The sequence below is a fragment of the Cygnus olor genome, chromosome 17 (genome assembly GCF_009769625.2).
Source record: "Cygnus olor isolate bCygOlo1 chromosome 17, bCygOlo1.pri.v2, whole genome shotgun sequence".
NCBI classification, from domain to species: domain Eukaryota; kingdom Metazoa; phylum Chordata; class Aves; order Anseriformes; family Anatidae; genus Cygnus; species Cygnus olor.
This window is the reverse complement of record NC_049185.1, coordinates 5565271-5586308: the sequence shown is the minus strand read 5'-3', so window position 1 is coordinate 5586308 and position 21038 is coordinate 5565271. Positions and strand designations below refer to the sequence as shown.

Here is a 21038-nt window from a genome sequence, read left to right as displayed (position 1 = left end):
TGTACTTTGTGAAGTTGTAAAACGTCTTGTTAATAATCCGTAGGGCCTAATCCTGCCCTGAGACCATATATAAAGGCTGCCTCTCAGCTCTGGATCTGAGCCCTGGGTCTCAGTTGGTCTCCCTTGTTCCCAGGAGCCCTGTCTGATGCCACAGACATCTGAACAAAGAGTTTGTTATTGAACTTGCCTGAGTGAGACTCACTAGTTCTGAGCACCTCAGAATCAGGAAACTGCTGACAAACAGTTCAGAGAAGAGTGTTCAGAAATATGTAAGACCAAGCAGAATAATTTAAAGAGGCAAATGGAGGGAAGGAAGAATTAACGTTCATCAGTCATGAGACAGGGATAAAAGAGAAGTCTAAAATATCTGACTGTCAGGCTGATAGAGGAAAAGCTGGGCGCGTGGTTTAGTGCGGCCCCAGGGAACACAGATTCAAAACTTAGCAGAGGAACTTAGGAAAAAGGTTCCAGCTATGGAAACAGAAAAAAAAACATTGAAAGTGAAATTGTAGTGTCAGACAGTTCTTCTGGAGATGGGGTGGGAGTCTCAGTGGAGAACGTCCTGGTAACTCCAGGCAGGGAGAAGGACCGGCTGAAAGGTTCCCAGTGTATGTAAAAGAGGTGAAATGGTTCCTGTGAAAGAAAGCACGCTCTCAAGAGCCCTTGCGGTGTCAAAGGATCTGGTTTCCGAGCTGGTACATCAGCTTCTGGGAATTACATCAGATGTTTTCAGAAAAGAAAGAGTTTGTTTTGGAAATGTTTTTCTTGTTACATAAGTAAGCTGCAAATAACTAGAGATTGTTGTACCAGTAGAAAAAACAGGTTGTGAAGTTCATTACAAACACAGTATAAGATTTTCCAGGTGACCACTAACAACTGTAGTATGATTTATGACCAAGTGCTTTGGATTACACCACCTGCTTTCAACAAATCACTGAAGAAGAGATTCATCAATATTGCAAATAGCAGTTCCCCTCCTTATGGATGGAGCTGTCATTTGAGTTCGTTTTTAATGCTTTCACACAGGGTACATGCCCTGAAAAGTTATTTTGGGATTTTTTTTTCAGGATTTTCATTATTTTCAGAACATTTCTGATGCAGGAGAGCCAATCCACTAACATGGACGGTGGATGAATTAAAGGCATCTTTGTGACAACCTTGTCACAGTTCAGGGGAAGTCTCCATGACATGAGCTGTTGGGGATTTTCTGTTATGGTCTATGCCACAGAGAGAGTCCCCAAACTCACAGCTGAGGTGTCCATCTACATTTTAAAATAATTATAAGAATAGTGAGGAAAAGCACATTATATTCATTTCATCCTCAAAAATTCTCTGAAACCCTTGCTTCTTCACTGTTTTTTGCAGTAATCCAAACATGAAGTGTCTTTTTGGCCGCTTTGATTTCCAGAGTGCGAGCAGCCAGCTCCCCCTCCTGCAGAAGCTTTACCTGGACTGTCTGCAACAGCAGCCAGCAGCACACGCAGCCCCTTCTCTCCCAAGGGACTCCTGGTCCCCCAGGAGCACCAGGGCACATAACTGCTGGCTATTTAAAGGCTCCCGGCATGCTTTCCTTCTCAGTGGGATAAGCAATCTAGCAGGTGTGTTGGGAGTAAAGCTGTGCTGTGAACAAGGCGAGCTGAAAGAAAACCCTCTTGCGACCCAAAGATGCCTAAATTCATTGTTAACACAAATATAAGCAAGGACAAAGTTCCCGAGTCTTTCACAGGAGAGCTCACCCAGCAGTTATCAAAGGCAATGGGAAAACCAGCACAGGTAAGTCGGGATGCTCACTTTTTCCATTTAGCCAAGCGTGCTTGTGCAATGAGCCATTTCTCAGGAAAGAGCTGCGCAGTCAGCCAGTCTCATCAAACATGTAGGAAATCAATCTCTGTTATATCTGGCTGAAGCTAGTTATTTCTGAAGCAGGTTTTAGGCTTGTATAAGCCTTGTCTCCCCAGAAAACAGGTTAAATCAAAAATGGGAGTAAGATTATTTTTTTTCAACCCATGCAGGAAGATAATTGACTACTTCTGTGAGACTGATGTGCTCTACCCCTCTTCAAAAAAAATTTTCATCAATCTAGCAAACAAGTGCTTCCTGTTTGGGGGAGCAGAGGTTGTCCTCTGCCAGTTCTTGCATAACAGCTCTGAATATAAAGCTAGAGGGCAGGGCTGGGATGCAGCTGGGACAGGCTTGTGCAGCCCTGTGGAAGGGACATGTAATGTTACTTAGAAATACACAGGGAACAACAAAGTCTTTTTTTAGGACAGGCAAACTCTTCGTGACAAAGGAGGCAATAGGAAAGAGAGAGAGAGTCTCCTGGATATATCAGAGAGAAGGAAAGGATTAGTGTGGGCAGGAATGCAGAGCTTTCCTCTCGCAGGAAATGGTACCATTTGAAGAAAAATCCTGATTTTTTATCAGTGTTTTGTTTTCTCCTGGAAAAAAAAATACTTCAATAAATATTCTCAAACCATTTAAGGTGAAAATAATGGTGATTAATATTTCAGCCTGGTATTTTTTAATACTAACCTGCTTCTGGGATAGATGTTTAAAGGTGTGTGCATACCTACAAGTGGCATACAGCTAGCTTAGAGCGCAGGTTGTCCAGCTGGGGAGAACAGTGCTGGAAAAGTGGTACCTCAGCAGGATCTCCTTGGTTCATCCTGCGCTGCTGTGGCTGGATGCACCTTGCACCCAAACAAGCTGTAAATGGCAGCCAAGGCTAATTACCCAGATGCTTCCTGGTACTCAGGCTTGCTTTTTTTACGAGGGGGTTAATTGCTGCTGAATTCCAATGATGTGCTACTAATAAACGTGGGTAAGAACAGAAGCCAAATGGGTGCCAAAGGAACTGATCCCTGGATTCCCCAGTGTGTGGATGTGACACTATGCATTAGCAGCAGGGAAAACTGCAGGCTGCTCATTAATGTTAACATGGATACTTTCTTCCAGTTGTCCTGCTATCAAGAACAAAAGCAGGATTAAGCTGTATTTTGTTTAACGAGGGGGATGTTGGTCTAGACCTCAGCTGTGTCAGTTCACATTTACCTCAGCAGGGAAGACTGCAGCTGGTCCAGTGAGGTGCAAAATCTCTCTGGAACGTGGGGTTGGAGCAATGCGGTTGCAAACCCCAGCGGCATTCACACATCCTGCACAGTCAGGGAGAGCCTGGTGGCTTGGAGCAGATTCTTTTTGCACGTCACTGAGTTCTCAGCACCTGAACTTTCCACCCAAATCTCACAGGCAGTAAAGACAATGATATTACAGGGTCCTCCTCCCAACAGTGTACTTGGGCAGAGCATCCAGAGCCCATCTTCCAGTATGGAACTGGAGTAACACTCTGGGGTTGAAGCCTGCAATTACCTACAGTGTTCACTGCAAGATAGCGGCATTTGTCAGACACCGGGCACTGCTAGGATCCCCTCCTCTGGAGTAAATACCTAGGTGTGCCTCCTGTCCCATTTTGAATGCTTCAGCAGGGTCTGCTTACACCGCAGACTCTGGACCACCCACTGCTTCAGTTCTGCCTTTGTTTCTTTGCGTCCTGGCTTCACTCCTGACCACAGAAGGAGCAGACCAGTTGCTCAAGCCAGGGAAGGGGCTGTCCTGCACATGAGGTGCAGTGTATCCAACTGCCTCCCTGCCTCGATTATCTTTACCCGAACAGAGTAATCATTAGGAACTGAGACTCCCAAGCCTAACTGTCATGATGCCTTGTTCTGGCCCTTAACACAGCAGGGAATATCTCAGAAGAATGCAAACTTGTACAGTTAGGTACCGAGACACAAAAGCCTTGGATGTGGCAAGCAAGGCTTGGAGGACAAAGTCTTCCAAGGGTAAGACGGAAGGTTGGGAAAGATCGGTGCTCCACTGTACTTCATAAGCACACAAGTAAAACTATTTGCATTGTAGTAAGTATTAAAAAAAAATATCTGTAAGTGCCTGGGACTGTTCTTTTCAGTTACTTCATGTGTTGCTAGTAGTTTTAGCTAGGAAAGTAGCCTTTCCATAATAGATAGGCACTGCCATCAGTTCTATCCCCAAACGGTATATTATGGGAGCACTTTTTACCTTCTCATCTCTGTGACTTGCAGAAAAACATTTAGGAGATCTGAGAGTGCAATGAAGTACATACAGGAAACATTCAAAAACCTAAGTAATGTCATCCGGGATTTTGCAATTTTCAAAACTTTTCCTAACGTGGCAAAGGAAGATAATACTCCTCTTCTTCTTTTCTTCTTTTTTTTCTTCCTTCTTTTTTTTCCCCCAACAGTATCTAGCAATACAGATCTCTCCTGATCAGGTGATGTCCTTCGGCGGCTCCACAGACCCCTGTGCTATGTGCTTTCTTTACAGCATTGGGAAGATAGGAGAGCAGGAGAACAAGGTCTACTCCAAATTGCTCTGTGACCTGCTGAATAAACAGCTGAAAATACCATCTGACAGGTGAGCTCATACAGAAACATGTCTGATGCGACTTTGCACAGATTGTCAAAGCTCTTAATCCCAAACTTGTCCTCTGATGTTCTTCTGTTAACATTCTTCTTGAAGATGCTAAATGCCAAGTCAATAGAGCAACTCTTCAGTTAAAAAGAGGAAAGGAGCAATTGCATGAGCTGCAGAGCCCAAAAGCTGTAAAATCTCTTAGTTAAAATGATGGAGGCTCAGGTACCACACGTGCACAAGCCCAGGTACAGATGCATTTGATAATTTGAGTAATATCTGCCAACACCTCCCCACTGTCTGTGGGGTACAGGTGGAGGTCTCTTGTAAGAGCTTTGATTTAGATAGAAGCATTTCTAGTGCTTCTCCTGAACGTACACCAATCTGCCCCAGAACTGACTTTGTGTCAGTTACTTTAAATAGAGTATCCTGAGATTGCCTTAAAACAAGAAGTAGGAAACCACTACCAGCTCCAGGATGCAAGTAGACAAGGCATCTTGCGTTGCAACACTTGACAATACCTGCCAGAAACTGCAGGAGCAAATGTGCAACTTGCAGAGAGGTGGTGTGGTCCTGCGATGTGCAGAGCTCTGGGGCCAGACTGCAGCAGGACCGTGTCCTTCTGCAGGACCACCCTGGCCAGCTGCGGCGGTCTCCTCTTGGCAGCTAACAGCACCTGTCTTCTCTTTCAGAATTTATGTCAGCTTCTTTGAGATCAGTGCTGCCAACGTGGGCTGGAACAACACCACCTTTGCTTGAGGTGCTCTGAGGTGGTGAGAGCTTATTCCTGAACACTCACCATGATTTTTGAGTGCTGCAGCTCTAGGCGTGTTATCTGCATAGGCCACAAGTGTAAAAGCCAGCGGTGCTACCCACTGCTGTCCTAACATCTTGTCTGCTGCCTCAATAAAAGTAGAACAGCAGGAACCTTTACAACTGAGATTCTCCTTATTCTGGAAGAGCCTATGGCTGAGATGGGAGGGTGCTTTCTCAAAATATTCCTAATAGAAGCTTTTCTTTAAAACAGTTTCTTCCTTTGAAGATGAACACTCCATTTGGGTTCATGCTGGGCAGCCTGAACAGATTTAATCAGGTCAAGATAGTTCTGTTTTCAAAATACGTGTAAATGTACGTCAGGATGTGGCCATTGATGTGGTACATGGACCTCACTTCAAAAGGGGGAACACGGGGTTGTGTTTTATTGAAACGGGCTGGATTGCAGTCCAGGTCCTCCTTAGATCTAACACTAGGCAGACATCTAGCTGCTTAGCAGAGACACTCGTGCTGCAGGAGTCTCCCAGGGTTCACAGCAGACAGAGGGAGTAAGTGGAAAAAACCCAGTGTCTGCTGTCCTGCCCTCCCCTTTCATCCCCTCAGCAACCTGCAATGACAATGAAGATTAGAGCACAGCTCAAAATGAGGGAGACACAGTGAGCTATTCCCAGATGTCAAAGTGGTGAATTATGAAAGGAAGACTTCCACATAAATACTTATCATTCAAGCCCTGGGTCAGATAATACAATTTGCTTCCAAAGGAAAATAGAAAGATTGAATACAGAACTATTTCCTGAAGGTCTGAGATCAGGTGTACATTTTTTTGTTTTTGCTTTAAAGGAAAAAGAAACTTTTTTTTTTTTTTTTTTTTTCTGGAAGAATAGCCCCCATCTCATCTCTGTTCCAAGCTCTATTGTAAACATCCCATTTTTGCCCCTATCGTAGCTTTGCCTTTGCAGCCACAATCTTTAAATACAAGTCTGCATCTCAACCTGCACAAATACTTTGAGGGGATAACGTGGAAACTGGTCTGGTGAATCAAAGCAGCAAGGTGCTACTTTAGATCTGAATACCGTATATCTTATGAGACATCATCCCTAGTTATGACTTCATCCCTACTTAAAGCCTTGCAGAGTTGCCCACCGAGGAAGGAAGGCATGACACAAGGCAGGTATTCTTTTGGCAGAATTGCTCATAGACAATGGCTACGAAGCCCCTCAACACAGCAGGACCTTAGCTGAGGAGGCCGTTCCCTTCTCCATAAATCAGTCTGCCTTCCTCACAGAGCCAGCAGCTAAAAGAGCGCCTCCTCTGTCTGCTCTTGGAGGCACAGCACCAGCATCTTCTGATGTTCTCCTGGCTCCTTCTCCCTGGCCCAATGGCTCGGTGCTCCGGTTCTGATTGCAATTAAGTCAAGTATGTGCAACCACAACCAGCAAATGCCCCAACCCTGCTGTTTACAGTCAGGCTCCAGGATAACCCTAGGCTCCAGCCTACTCCCCATTTCTGCTGAAGCCTTTCTGTGCTAGATGCTTTCTGAGTTATTCTCAGAGCATCCAAACACTGAACCGCACGTTCCTAAGGTAACTCTGAGACCAAGTACAGTCAAGACCACCTCTACTTGTTAACAAACACGCTTTATGCTCTCTAATAGGTAATATGAAGGCTTTTTTTGTTTTTTTTGGCCTTAGTTCATCATTAGAATGCTGTTAGATGTATTTCTGTAAAACATTTTACCTTTCAGCTTCTTTCTGTTTTAGACACACTTCATTGTTCTTATTTTAATCACAAGCAGTTGTTTTAAAACAGATTCATCCAGAAAACATGATTGCAAGCACGTGGAGTAATCACTTGAGGGAAAGGTGCACAGATGCGTGCTAGTACTTATCTAACTTTTAAAAATGCATCTTTAGAAGCCATGAAAATGTATGCTCTGCTACTTCCTTAGTCAAGGGGACACAAGGAGGAAATTGCAGGTGTCTCTCCATGATGTGAGCAGCATGGCAAGGGTCTGGTGCCTTGGGCTGGCAGGCTGCAGAGCATCACCCCCGTGGTCCCGTTGCTCTCCCAAGTTTTTCAGCCTGCAGTGCTGGAACTGCCACCCCACACCTATGCAACAACTCAGGGAGAGAGAAAGGTGTGGGGAATAAGTGGCACTGCTCAGAGGGAAACGTCTTCAGGTCTCAATAGCACTGTTAATCACAAAAATGAAAGTAAGCACTTCAAGTCCTGCCGGTTCTGTGTGACAGCCTGTGCCTCTTCAAATCACCTTCTGCTCTTTGTTCAGGGCTATGTGTAGTCACATGTGTAATGCAGATGTATGGACAAGCTTTCTAGCAGCTGCAGTACTGGGACTTTGTTAAAAATTAATGTGCTTGATTCCTGTCTGGAAAATGTCTGCACAGAGAAGGCTCTGGGCCTGATTCTCTTTTGCCTTCCCGTGAGTCATTTCAAGCAGCGCCAAGCTGCAGCGTGAAGCAGGGCGGCGAGTCGAGTCGTGCCCTCTGCAGTCTACGTGCACCACATCACATAGCCAGCAGAAGGCCCATCTCTCAAGATCCCTTTCCCCAAGGAATGGGCTCACACCGTTTCATTTCTAAGCAAAAGAAAGATAAGACAAAAGAAAAAAGAAAAAAAAAAAAAAGCAATTCTGCCTTTTTTTCCCCACAAATCTGGTATGAAAATGAGGATGCTGAGGAGTAATATATAACTTGCAATATGAGCAAAGAAGATCAGAGAATAATTAATATGCCCACCAGCCAGACACATTTCCGCTCACATTGTGTAACAGCTATGCACACGGTTAAAACAAAAAATACACAAATATGCCTTTATTTTGCAAAAGGACACAACCCTCTTCCGATCCAGGGCCAATATCCCCCTTTTGCGGCTGCCCCTCTGTTTTGTTTTTTTTAGGGGGGGCGTTGTGGCGGGTCCCTGCAGTGGGGTGGGGTGGAGGGGGTCCAGCGCCTCCCCCCCCCCGCGGTGCGGCCCCTTTAAGGCCGGCTCGGCGCGGCCCCGCTCGCCCTAAAAGCGCCGCCGCCGCCACCCCCTCGTCCCACTGCGCCGCCGCCGCCGCCGCCGCTCCCGGTCCCGGTCCCGCTCGTCTCCGCCGCCAGCAGCCCCAGCCCCGCCGGCACCATGCCGATGTTCGCCATCCAGACCAACGTCTGCAAGGACGCCGTGCCCGACAGCCTGCTGGGCGAGCTCACCCAACAGCTGGCCAAGGCCACCGGCAAGCCCGCGCAGGTCGGGGGGGGCGGCGGGGGAACGGGGAACCGGGGTCGCCCCGGGATGGGGCCGGGCAGGGATCGTGGGGGATGCGGGGCTGGGGAAACGCCGGCCCAAGCGGAGCAGCGGGTGCCTGGGGGCCCATGGCCGCTTCCTCCTCCTCCTCCTCCTCTCCACGCCGCCCGCGGGTACGGCCCGGGGGTGCCAGCCCGACGGGGCCGCGTCCCGGACGGGCGGAGCCGTGGGTTTCGGTGATTTGGGGTGTGATTTGGGCTGTGATTTCTGGCACGGGGACGCGGCGTTCGGCCCTTATCGTCGACCGCGTGTCCCACGCCTCCAGCAGCGGCGGGGAGAAGCGCCTGCCTTGCCTGCGGGTTTGCCCAAACTCAGCCTTTGGACCTGGAGTTCAGAGCCAGGCTCCAGGGGGGATCCCGGCACCTGGGGGGATCCCACCATCTGGGATGATCCTAGCAGCCTCTAGTGGTCCAAGGCCCCGTAAGGAGGCTGGGGGCTGTTCTTGGCCTCCAGAATGGCACACAGCTGCACAATGCTTGATGCTGAGTTTGGTACCTTAAACAAGTCTGTGTGAGGAGAAGGAAAATGAATTACTCCCTGTTTGTTTTCTTATCGCAGTACATTGCTGTGCACATCATACCTGATCAGATGATGTCCTTTGGGGGCTCCACGGATCCCTGTGCTCTCTGCAGCCTCTACAGCATTGGCAAAATAGGAGGGCAGCAGAACAAGACCTACACCAAGCTCTTGTGCGATCTGATCTCTAAGCACTTGCACGTATCTGCAGATAGGTAAGGCTGGGATGTGAGTGATGCTAACCTCGTTCCTTCGGTGCTCTGAAACTGCTTTGATAGCTTAATTTGGAAGCATAAAAAGCCAGTAATAAGTCCATGTGTTTGAAAGAATACAAAGTGAGCACTTGCAGCATTCTTGCATCCATCTAAGAGTTTGCCTACAAAGTTTCCCTTCAGGCCTCTGCTGTTAAATGACTTCCTGCCCTCAGAGTAGGGAGGAATACCAGGGTATTAACAAGTTGCAGAGTCTTTTGCCTCTGAGGTGTGATGTCTTCTCATAGTGGGAGGCTGGAAGCTCAAGGGAGTAGGAGTTACAGGCCAGAGCTGAAAGACTGGGTACAAATGAACTATCAGGCTGTGAACAGCTCCCTCACGGACTGGCAGGGCTTTGGGGAATATCCACAGGGAGTGGTGAAGGCCAGGAGGAACCTGCTGCCCCCTGCATCCCAGGGCTGGAGGGAAGAGCCAAAACATCTCTGGAGTCTGAACAGTCCCTGACTGAAGAAGGGTTTATATTTAAAAGAAAGTACAGTTCCAGGGGTTCTAAGGAATATTGGCTGTTAGGGGTTCTGTCAGACAGATTAGCTAGATTTTGGTCGAAACGAAACTTCACTTTTTTTTCTTTCTGGAGAACAGGAAGCACACTCCCAATATCCTGTTGCCTTCTCTCACTCATCACTTACATAAATGTCACTGTATTCCTGTGCTTCTTCTGCAGGGTGTACATCAACTACTTCGACATGAACGCTGCCAACGTGGGCTGGAACGGTTCCACCTTTGCGTAGAGCACCCCCCGTACGAAGAGGCTGCTCCTGGACCTACCCTCACGCTGCCCATAGAGACCACAGCACAAGGGGCCCTGGGCTGCTTTTTGTGCCCTCACGGAGCAATGGCTCCTTGCTCGTGTGTTTGGATATTGCTGCTTCAACATTCCTCTGTTTTCTCCGTGTAGGAAACGAATAAAGATTTAGAAATAAAATAGTCTGGTGTGAGCTGTGGTGGGTTGGGAGCACGATGGGATGAGGTATGTGTGGGGTCTGAGAGCTGTGAGGAATAAATGCTTGAGGGTCTGTGCTGCTCATAAGGCTGGGTATTTCACTGAGGGCATGGTGTGTGGCAGTGCTCTGGGATGATTTCTACCTTGCTGGGCTCTGGGGACGCCTTCAGGCCGCCTCGTTGCCTTCTCTGTGTCGCTGCCAACGCAGTAGTGGGGCCAGGGCCGCCTCCCTCACCTCAGGGAAGCCCCGCCGCGCGCCCCTTCTGGTGCCTTCGGTCGCCGCGCGAGCCCCGTGACGCCATTTTGTCGCGGCCCGTGACGCCATCTTGTGGCGCTCGGTGACGCCGTCTCGCCGCGCCGCCATGGCGCTGTTCTCCATCACCAGGTGCCCGGGGCCGGCGGGAGGGTGAGAGCGGGGATTTGTCGGTCGGGGGCCGGGCCTGACGCGTTCGTTCTCGGCTGTTTCAGGTACGCCGCGGAGGAGGAGGAAGAGGAGGAGGCCGGGGCCGAGGCGCAGGAGCGGGCCCGGGTCCTGCTGGAGCGGCTGCGCGAGCAGGCGAGGGCCCGGCAGCTGAGGCGGCAGCGGGAGGAGAGGCCCCGGGGAGCCGGCGGGGAGCCCGCAGCGGGCGGCGAGGCGCCGAGCCCGGGGAGCGAGGAGCGGGGAAGACCGCGGGGGGAGCGACGGGCGGCCGCGGAGCGGGCAGCAGGCGGCAGCGCTGCGCCGGGCGGCGGGGAGGAGGAGGAGGACGGAGGAGCAGCGCCCGCCGAGGGACATGGAGCAGGCAGTGGTGAGCGGGGCTGGGGGGGCCTGGCGTGATGGGGTCGGCGGTTTTGGGCAGAGGGGTACTCGCGAGGTGCCCTTTGAGTACCTCGCTGAATTTATCTGAGAGTAGTTTGCTTTCTAAAGCCCCTTATTGCAAGCTTCGGGGGTGAATTTAGTGTAAGGGAAAGAGGGATGTGTGTCAACATAGTCTTCGCTTGCCTCCATATCACCACCACAATGTTTGACTCTTGTACTTGGATTTAAGAGGAAGGATGAGCTTGCAAATTGTTGATTACATTCTGTGATGTAAAATGTTCCCTGTATCGTGTTTTTGTAACACCTTCTGACCTGCAGCTTTGTATTCCTGTTGTCTAGATTCTGAGGAAGACGTTAAACAACAGGAAGACAAAAGAAATCTTAAAAACAAATCTAAAAGGAAGAAGAGGGATGAGGAGACTAAGGGAGCTGAAAAAAAGAAAGCGCGCAGTGAAGGAGCTGAAGGAAACCAAAGCACAAAGGAGGAGCTGCCCTTAGCAGCCTCAAGGGAAGAAGCAACTCCGCCACCTTCCAGCTTGGTGGTTCTCGGAGATTATGACAGAAAGCCCATGCAGAAGGTAACTAGCTTGACTGAATTTTGATGATGGTTGGGTATGAACAGGCATCTTACCAACTTGTTTTAATGTATGGTATTGCTCATTTGATGGCAGAAACACTTTGTGACTCTCTCTTTTTCCCCCACTTCAGGTTCAGCCCTTTTTACCACAGTGGCTTGCTCAACCGAAATTACTGCAAAAACGTATCAAAGAGAACCTGATCCCAGTCGGGGATGTCCCAGGAATTCATCCCAAGCTATTGAAAAAGCTGCAAATGAATGGGATAGAGTCCTTTTTTCCAGGTACCTTGATAGTGCTCTTTCTTTCTTTCTGAATTCACTTACCTAATTCCTGAATCTGTTGCTGTATGTTTTATGGGGTCAATGAAATAAAATATAGAACAAAAGCAAACTTAATGCACTGAAAAGATGATACTAGTTTTAACACTTTACTTTCAAAGACTTAGGTAGGCTGAGTAATCAAAATTGGTATATCTAGTCATAAATGCAGCGTCACAAAAGATGTGTTTTGAAGTAGTAGCTCACAGCACCCAAGGGAGAGTGATCTCGCCTGTATCCTCACATTTTTTCCACTTAGTTCCGTGCATGTGCTTTATTTCCTTGCCTTCCACCATCTTTTGTACTAACTGGACCAGTCTGGGAGCCCGTTCAACTCATTAAAGCAGCAAAAAGCTGTTAAAAGGAGCAGCAAACTTGAGTGAGTTCAAAGCCTATAGGAGGTGTTCATTTTGCTCCTTGGCAGATGTTGCTACATTGCTCTGTTGCATGATGTGTGTTTTTATAGGTGTAGTTTGTACTTCAAAAAAAGGATGCTCACAGACAAGCATTCACAGACTTTAAATCTGCCCAGTGTCACCCTAACAGAAAGACAAGACACGTATGAGTTGAAAACAATATTTAACACAGTAACATCTATGCTGAGCACTAGAAATAGCTGAATTCTTGGAGCGGGAAATCTCCGTATTCAGTGCTAAGCTCACGAATGAAAAAGAACCAGGGAAAAAACAGATAACATCTATACTAAGATGTAAGAGAGGAAGACTCAAAAACATCTGTAGGAGCAACAGCACAGATAGGGAAATAGATTCGTTGTATAAAACACTGCTTTCCTAGGTGAGTCTTAGTCCAGTTCATTAACTCTGTAGATAATGTTTATTCCCATTTTTGTTCAGTTCAGGCAGAGGTGATTCCTGCTATTCTGCAGAGTGCGTCCAATGGGTATTTGATGGGGCAGGGAGGATACCGCCCCAAAGACATCTGTGTCTCGGCACCTACTGGCAGTGGTAAAACCCTGTCTTTTGTCATACCAATAATACAGGTGAGTTTACCCCCAGCAAAACATAGGGCAAATGTTTTGCTTGAACAAAATCAACCCCATCCTGAACTTAGAAGTAGGTTAGAAAGCCAAGGAATTTGTGGATGCAAATCGACAGACTTTTTGCTCAGAGCTGTCTGAAGGAGCTGTATGAGTCCTCTTCACCTCAGCATCCTACTCATTTTTGCAGACAAGAGGCATAGCGTGAGGAGTTGGGAAGATGGAGGGGAGTAAAATGGAAGCATAAAACTCTGGAAGGTGTCACACCCATCTCTTCTCACCAGCTTAGATACAAGAAGCTTCTTTTCACCCCATTGCTTTCAGAGACTTACTTGGCGTTTGTTTTGGCAGGTTCTGCTAGATCGAGTAGTTTGCCAAGTACGAGCTCTGGTTGTTCTGCCCACCAAGGAACTGGCACAACAGGTACATAATTTAGCTCCTCAGCTTTTCACTGAGCAGAACTGGGCTGAGGGAAGGGCTGGTGCAGGGAATATTCTGTCTGGCTGTTCTGGGATGCAGTTTGAAGACACTGTCAGTGGGTTTGATGTTATTAATGGGAAGTATTACTTTCAGTGATTTTGTTGTGGCTAACAAAGCACATCTCTTTGCAGGTGAGTAAAGTGTTCAACATTTACACTGATGGGACAGGTCTGAAGGTCGTTTTGATTACTGGCCAGAAATCTTTTGCAAAGGAACAGGAGATGCTCATCCAGAAAAAGTAGGTTAAATGCTCTTTTGATAAGGTTTGTGGGGATTGTAAGCTATTTAATCTCTGTGAGCAGAGGTCAAAATGGAGCTTATTGCATCACACCATCATGCAGTAATGATTTTTGATAGTAGGTTTATGTGGTAGACACTGTTCTGTTTTTGACCAAGTGCCTGCTACTACCCCTCTTTGTGGTTGTTGTGTTTTTAGATTTTTGGGGCTGTTCACCAGCTGAGTAGAATGCAAACATTTACCTTGTGCCCACAGGTACAAACGACTGTTAGAGGATTTTGCTGCAATTATTATGCTTTTTCTTCAGGGCAATGAATAATGTCACTTTCTGCTTAAACAGGTAGTACAATGGAGAATAGGGCTTAGTGTCCAGCGTTGTTATTGTGTGCTGGTAAATTTTGTGTTTGAATTTTATTATTTCTCAGTTAAATTAAAAGAACAATGGGAAAATCTTAAGGTCTTTTGACCAAGGATCTCTTTTATATGCCTTACAGCATAGGGAGAAACTTAGTGATGAGCTGCTTGTTCTTTCAGAGTGACAGGCTACTGCAGCCTTGCTGATATCATTGTGGCTACGCCGGGGCGGCTCGCAGATCACATTAGCAAGACCCCGGGGTTCAACCTGACGCAGCTTCGCTTCCTGGTGAGTCAACTCCGCAGGTGTCCAACCTTAGTGTGAGGTCCGTTGGATCTTCCTGCTTTGTTCTTTCATGGTGCATAAACACGTCTCTGTTGGAACTGTTTTGTGGTCTTGGTCCTTGCTTTAGATTGCTCAGGCAGCTGTGTCAAGATGAGAAGTTTTATTCCAACTCGTGACACCCAGGCATCCACATACTTCCCCTTCTGTCTTATCTTCTTGCAGACACAAATTTGGAGTGAAGCCATATCAGTCAAAAAACAGTTTCAGGGTAAATTATCAGACTGTAGTAGCTTCCACCATATTGGAGTCTGTGCAGAGACATAGCTGCCATCCTATTTTGGATAAAGGTGATTTTTATCTTTTATGCAAAGACATTGATTGTATTTAAATGCAAATGAATTTGTGTAGTTTGAGTGTCGGGTTGGCTACTGAGCAACTGAAACAAAAGGAAAAGTTTGGAGGTAGAAATTTCTGCCTTCATTTGAGGAACAGCAGGCAAGGAAAGAAATTGTGTGGAATAGAAGCTTCTATACATCTTGCATACAGTTACAAAAGAGAAATACAAGCCACCTAAGCACAAGACAGTATTTAACAAGCAATGTTTTTTGTCTTTATGAATCCAGATCATAGATGAAGCTGACCGTATGATTGATGACATGCACCAGAATTGGCTGAACCAAGTTGTCAAAGCTGCATTCCAAGTAGAAAATGACTCTGGCTCTAATAGGCTTTTCCAGAGGACCAAACCAGGGCCTGTAACAGCAGCAAGGTAAGTTGCAAAATGTGTTTCTTTGAACCATTTGCATGGATGCCAGCACTTAGATGCCTGCTTCATAGCACACTCACAGGCACTCCCAAAGCTTACTTATTCAGAGAAATGTCTGCCAAATTAAGGCAGCTACTTCTTCAGAGCTCGAAAAAGCAGGCGGTAAACAGCTGGTGTTAAAGGATATCTTTTAGACTGAAATCTATGTATTGCATTCTTCAAGCTTTCCTTAACTGGACTAAAGCAGCATCAAAAGAATCCTCAAATATTGCAAGTGTTTGAATCATTTGCACATTATCTATAGCAATGCTCTCTGGCAAGCTAAGTAATGAATTTGAAGGAAAATGCTAGAACTATGTGTCTGCAGCTGCTGTTTTCAAATAGCAGGATAGAGATGTGTCAGAAACTGAGATCAGCAACCAAGGAAGGAAGGAACTAGGATGGGGGCAAGGGTGACCGATGTGTGTTGTGCAGCTGAGTTGAGAATGCTGATCCAGTTCCACCTGTGAACTCTGTAAAACAAGGGTAGAAAAGAACCCACTGGAAAGGCCCAGAGCAGGAGAAGAGCATCAAAAAGAGTTAATTGCTTCCCTTGTAACATCACCTGAAAGTACTTCTGGAGGAAGTCCTTTGCCCTAACCTCAAAGCTCAGTTTCCCTGTACTATTTATTTCAGCTGCTGCTATCCTCAGATACCTTTACAGAAACTGCTGTTTTCAGCCACGCTGACCCAGGACCCAGAGAAACTGCAGCAGTTGGGCTTGTTCCAGCCTCGCCTCTTCACATCTGTATATTCTGAGAAAAAAACACTCAGAGATGGAACAGAGACTGAACAAGATGCTGAAGAGAAATACACACTCCCTGAGGGGCTATCGGTATAACATTAATTCTCTTGCAATCATTAAAGTAACTTTATTTGGTAGCTGTTAAAAAAACAAGGTGCTTGAATAAGTTATACTAGAAGATTAGTTTAACTTTGGAATAATGTTTGTAGCCTGTCTATTAATACAGCTTTCATATGATGCCTTGTGATACAGAGGTACTGGGAGAAAGTGGCTTTGGCAGTATTTATGACCCAGAGAGCTCTGCCTTTGCTGAGTAATGAGCAAATGGATAAGCATTCATTTGGTTAGGATTAGAATTCTTTAGAATTCAACTGTCTTCATGCAGAATGAAAATTGCTATCAATAGGGAGTGGAGATATGAAGTAATAATATAGTAGTAGTTTTCAACTGTGCTTTACATACGTACGTATAACATGCATTTCAAGGCATGTGGTTACAGGTCACCCAGTAGACAAGAAAGCAGCGCATGTTGTTACTTGCCATGGAGAAGTGAGATCACTCGAACAACATAGTTCTCCCACCTCTACCTTGTGTTGTGTTCTCCCAGCGCGTTGCTGTGACTTGTTCTAAGGGCAGTGACATTGTGGGGTCTGGTTTTGTTGCTATTAGTTGCAAAACATCCAAGTCTATGTAGGTCACAGACAGGTGGTGGGTTTCAGTGAAGGTAGCCTGGCAAGAAATAATTTTTGTCTCTGAATTTCTTCCCTGCTGACTGCAGCAATGTTACGTGCCTTGTGACCTGAATTCCAAGCCTTTGCTCCTCTTGCACTTCATGCTGACAATGAAGTTTACCCGGGTGTTGTGTTTTACCAACTCCAGGGAGGCGTCCCACAGGTGAATGAACACTTTAATTAGATCACTTGGCACATACCTACTGTAGTGATGTTACAGAGTTAGGTAATGAAGTGACCATTTCTATCCCATTTGCCTACAGATTGTTCCTGCTGGTTCAGGCCTTCGGTGGAATCACTGTGGCTGAATTTTCTTCCCGGTTACCCCCCAATGAGAGACAGAGAACCATGAAAGAATTTGAACAAGGAAAGATACAACTGTGAGTATCTTAAATAAGTTTCCTGCATGTCTTCCAATATAGGTTATTTCTAGCATGAAAAGGTAGTTAGAATCAAGAAGATACTTAAACAGAGTAAAACGGAGCTCTGTAAAACAGAGCATGTGGGAAACAATTTAAAAAATGGGTGTGGGACTTGGTCTTTTGACTTATGAACTGTGTTTACACCTGCACGTGAACTGGCCTGTTATGTTATTTTATAACAAGCAGTAGAAGTATCTGCTTATTCATGTTGTTGTTGTTGCCCAAAATGTATATGCAGTTCTGAAAAATCTTAGCTTTACTGTCTGTGGTTAGGGGAATCTGATGCTTACTGGAAGAAAATAGATGTTGCTGCTAGAACTACATACAGTACTAGTGCTTCCTACCAAAGAAACCCCCAATCAGACTGTCAGACAGTTTTACTTCTATTCATTTTCTTGATTTACTTTGTGATTTTGGTAACTATTTGGGATTGCAGCTATAAAATGTCCCTGAGAAGAAGGTAAATATTATTTTCTGGATTTTCTTTTTGTCCAGACCCTATGTGTTTAAATTTTTCCTTTACTACTGGAATTTCACACCTTGCTGTGTGCATTCAGTACATTTAAGAAGTTTTCAGATGGTTTACATGTTCGTAACCTCTGGTGTGCTGGGAGCTGTCTGGATCAGTGTCATGTGTTTGGAGAACCTGGAAACACCAAGCAGTTTTTCATGTACAGCTGCAGTGGAACTTAGAACAGACAGCTAATAACGCCATTTACATAAGGGAGTGATTTATAGTGCTGTTTTCCTGCTCAGAGGTCAGAAGCTGGCTACCCAGTTTGAGCAGAGATTAGCAAGAGTTGTGCTGTGTTCAGTTGTTTTTCGTGTGTGTAGTGCAAGAGGAATTACCTAAAAACGACTATGTATTTAAAACCAGGTTAATCAGCACAGATGCCACTGCTCGAGGGATTGACATTAAAGGAGTGAATTGTGTGATAAACTATGATGCACCTCAGTTCATCAGGACATACATTCACCGGTAGGTAAGATGACCAGGAACAAATGGAAGATATTTGAGCTTGGTTTTCTTTGAAATATTTAGCATAAGTAACATGCACTTAAAAGGTGTTTTATTAGCTTTCAATTTATTTATTTTTTTAACTTCAATATGCAAATAGCTTTTTTAATCAGAATTTAATCCCTAGCATCACCAGAGCAATGTAGTATTAAAATAGAGAACTAGAATAGAGAAATAGAATAGAACTAGAATATAGAACTAGAACTTTTGTATAACCCTGTTATACAAAATGTATTTTACAGGAGTTAGAAATACTGTCCTGGACAGCATCAAGTTGAGTTTCCAGATGCTTAGAAGACTGCAGAGGCTCTGCAGCTGTAAATGAGCCCTGGAAATGTTCATCCTTTGTAACATATGGCTAGTCCTGCTGTGCTAGACTCAGAAACTTAGAATCATACTTTCCTTACATCTGGAGAATTTCATAATGGGACTTGTGAAGCTGATAGTGGCAGCAACTACATGGCTAAATTGACTTGATGCTCCTTTTTCTGATTTCAGGGTTGGAAGAACAGCTCGTGCAGGAAAAGTTGGCTTAGCTTTCAGCATGGTCCTTAGAATTCAGGTATGTCATTGGTGTAAAATTCATTTGAAGAGGAAGCATAGAGAGGAGAGTAAGGAAGATAAGGGTTATACAACTTTCCATCTTCTCCAGTCAGATGAGTTTTGTACTTGGAAATTTCTATTCAGTTATTCCCTGACTAGACAGCACATTCCAAAATGTGCACATTTTCTAGCTGATAGGCAGTGGGGTGTCTCAACTCCAGTGAAGGGGAGGTACTTTCATTTCTTCTTCTATTGTATCTGTTTTGTTACACAGGAACGCAGGTTTCTGCGGATGTTGAAAGATGCTGGCATCCTGGACATAAAGAAGCACTTGGTGAAGGGCAAGTTATTAAAGCCGTTGGTGCAGCAATATGAGGAAGCTCTGTCTAAGCTTGAGAAGGCAGTCAAGGTAACTGCAACAGAAAATAAATTTTTAAAAATCAAACTACAGCTTACACGGTTCATTGCAACTCATGACAATCACAAGTATCAGAGTCCAGAAACCTTCTCTTTAACTGAGCTGTTTCTGTATCAGTATGAAGGAAGCTTTTTTGGGTGCATCATTATGAAGTACTTGAAGAGGGTTGGGAGGGGAGGAGGGTTTTCTGTTAGAAGGGTAGACAGTATTTATGGTGTTCCCTTTACTCTACTGGCTTTCTCTTTATCTCTTGAGCTTGGGTTTTGGCAGCTATCCAGAGGCAAGCAAACAAAATGCAGAGATTGAGTTGCCTTTTGTCATTCCAGAGTTTTAAGATAGTAATTTACAACCATGTTGATTTACAACCATGCTCAAGTTGGGTATATCAAGCCAGGAAAGCCTTATCCACAGTCCCTCCCTTACAAACCATTAGGAAGGTTGAGAGCTTTCAGACAGAAGCAGGGTAGCATTTAACTTGTCAGATTGGTGGACTAGGGATCCATAATGGACATTCTTGTGCTGTACAGTGTGGGGAAGTGTTCTGCTTTCTACTTCGAGGACTCTTGATAAACATCTGTCCTTGAAAAACTATGATTTTGAGTTGCAGATTAGGAATGTCAGAGAACTGGGCAGAAAAGATCATTAAATTGTCCCTTTGCTCCCTGAAGTCCCTTCTGTGTGACCCTGAGACAGGAGCATCTTCAGTCACCTTCTCAACTTTAATTTTGAATAGGGTGAGCAAGCACAGAAACGAGCCTGAATGAATGCAAGCAGAGGAGGTTGTTTCATCGCGCTGAAGCTGCTGAGCTGGACTATACTACATAGCACCGTAACACAGAGATACAGTTCCTGAGCTCAAGGGTTGTCTCCTCTAGTTTATCATATCTTAAGTCAGCTATTACAGTCCTTGTTTCCCTTTCAAGGACACAGGTAACACAGTTCATTTACTGGTTTTCAAAAAAGAAAAAAATGCATTAAAAAGGACTTTGCATCATACCCTACTGGCATATGTAAAACCAGCGAAGAGCTCGACACTGTTCGGAAGCTTGTGCCTGAGGGAACTGCTCGTCACCAAAGGTCTGGGCTGTGCCCTTCTTGCCTCTGAACTGGGCCAGGTCATGGTTCTGCTGTACTGTGCAAGGAGCGGTATCTGCAAGTGCATAAAAGCATAAAAACCTGTGCAGTGTCTATAACAGAATACCGTTTGAAGAGCTGTTCTAGGCTGAAGGGCCTGGAACTTTTAAATAAATACTATATATAAATCTTTTTTAAAACATTCAGTGTCTGTTAAAGATTCCTGGGTACAGGGATGGAGATAGCGCTGAGTGGATTTTTGGTGGCACAGTCTTGTGCCTTTGGTGTTTCTTTGCCTGCATTGTTTCATTCAGGGGCAGTGGTAGCAGCAGATACTGTTACATATGAGGCTAGTATTAATGCAGGGTAAAATGTCTAATGTCTGCAGTCAACTAGTAACAGTATGAGCCATAAGTCTGTATTTGACACATGCCACTGATATTTTTAGCTGCCCCAGGCAGAAGGCTTAGAACTACCATGTAGCTGTAGCCTCCTACCACCCTTGAAGACCTTCAGCAGGAAGTGCCCTGGCACTGCCTTGTTATTTTGTAAAACAAAATAATTGTACACCAGTGTTAGCAATACATTAATGGAGAAAAAGGAAGGGGAAGGTGCTGGAAAGCTTGGGGGGATGGATGGCAAGAGAGGTGGCTGCATACTGTAAAGGGGGGATTGTAGCAGTGAAGCCAGCATCTGCCTTCCTGCTGCCTGAGCGTCCTCTGCGCTGTCAGGCTGGTTTTGCTTAGCACGGATGGTGGAGCAGGAGAGTAAAACCAGAGCTGTGAGCTCCTCTGGGCACACACCTGGAGCTTTGCTGCTGGTGTGCCGATCCTGCTCGCTCCTGGCGTTGTTTCCTCAGCCTTACACGATGATGGACAATCATAGAATCACAGAATCGTAAAGGTTGGAAAAGACCTCCGAGATCATCTGCTCCAACCGCCCCCCTACCGCCAATACCACCCACCAGACCACGTCC

General features: G+C 45.7%; 3 protein-coding genes across 3 annotated transcripts; all 3 read left to right on the top strand.

The window, feature by feature from the left end:
• The first annotated feature begins 1601 nt into the window (after window positions 1-1601).
• LOC121079846 (macrophage migration inhibitory factor-like) lies at window positions 1602-5205 on the top strand. The gene is made up of 3 exons (XM_040577593.1): window positions 1602-1773; window positions 4277-4449; window positions 5139-5205. Exons 1-3 carry the CDS (start codon window positions 1666-1668, stop codon window positions 5203-5205), a joined length of 348 nt encoding a protein of 115 aa, XP_040433527.1. The 5' UTR covers window positions 1602-1665.
• A 3033-nt stretch (window positions 5206-8238) lies between these two features.
• Window positions 8239-10234, top strand: LOC121079633 (macrophage migration inhibitory factor). The gene is made up of 3 exons (XM_040577174.1): window positions 8239-8469; window positions 9085-9257; window positions 9979-10234. The coding sequence occupies exons 1-3, from the start codon at window positions 8362-8364 to the stop codon at window positions 10043-10045; spliced, it is 348 nt and encodes a 115-aa protein (XP_040433108.1). The 5' UTR covers window positions 8239-8361; the 3' UTR covers window positions 10046-10234.
• Window positions 10235-10552: 318 nt separating this feature from the next.
• Window positions 10553-20251, top strand: DDX51 (DEAD-box helicase 51). The gene is made up of 16 exons (XM_040577173.1): window positions 10553-10642; window positions 10726-11045; window positions 11396-11634; window positions 11765-11915; window positions 12806-12951; window positions 13300-13371; window positions 13560-13666; window positions 14201-14309; window positions 14930-15075; window positions 15748-15946; window positions 16635-16750; window positions 16851-16967; window positions 17887-17988; window positions 18526-18589; window positions 18845-18979; window positions 19722-20251. The coding sequence occupies exons 1-16, from the start codon at window positions 10620-10622 to the stop codon at window positions 19746-19748; spliced, it is 2073 nt and encodes a 690-aa protein (XP_040433107.1). The 5' UTR covers window positions 10553-10619; the 3' UTR covers window positions 19749-20251.
• The last annotated feature ends 787 nt before the right edge of the window (window positions 20252-21038 follow it).

Coding starts and splice junctions, on each gene's coding strand:
- LOC121079633 (XM_040577174.1), top strand. CDS start 8,362: ATGCCGATGTTCGCCATCCAGACCAACGTCTGCAAGGACGCCGTGCCC. Junction 8,470..9,084: donor CCACCGGCAAGCCCGCGCAG/GTCGGGGGGGGC, acceptor TTCTTATCGCAG/TACATTGCTGTGCACATCAT. Junction 9,258..9,978: donor TTGCACGTATCTGCAGATAG/GTAAGGCTGGGA, acceptor CTTCTTCTGCAG/GGTGTACATCAACTACTTCG.
- LOC121079846 (XM_040577593.1), top strand. CDS start 1,666: ATGCCTAAATTCATTGTTAACACAAATATAAGCAAGGACAAAGTTCCC. Junction 1,774..4,276: donor CAATGGGAAAACCAGCACAG/GTAAGTCGGGAT, acceptor TTCCCCCAACAG/TATCTAGCAATACAGATCTC. Junction 4,450..5,138: donor CTGAAAATACCATCTGACAG/GTGAGCTCATAC, acceptor CTTCTCTTTCAG/AATTTATGTCAGCTTCTTTG.
- DDX51 (XM_040577173.1), top strand. CDS start 10,620: ATGGCGCTGTTCTCCATCACCAG. Junction 14,310..14,929: donor TGACGCAGCTTCGCTTCCTG/GTGAGTCAACTC, acceptor TTATGAATCCAG/ATCATAGATGAAGCTGACCG. Junction 17,989..18,525: donor ATCAGGACATACATTCACCG/GTAGGTAAGATG, acceptor TTCTGATTTCAG/GGTTGGAAGAACAGCTCGTG.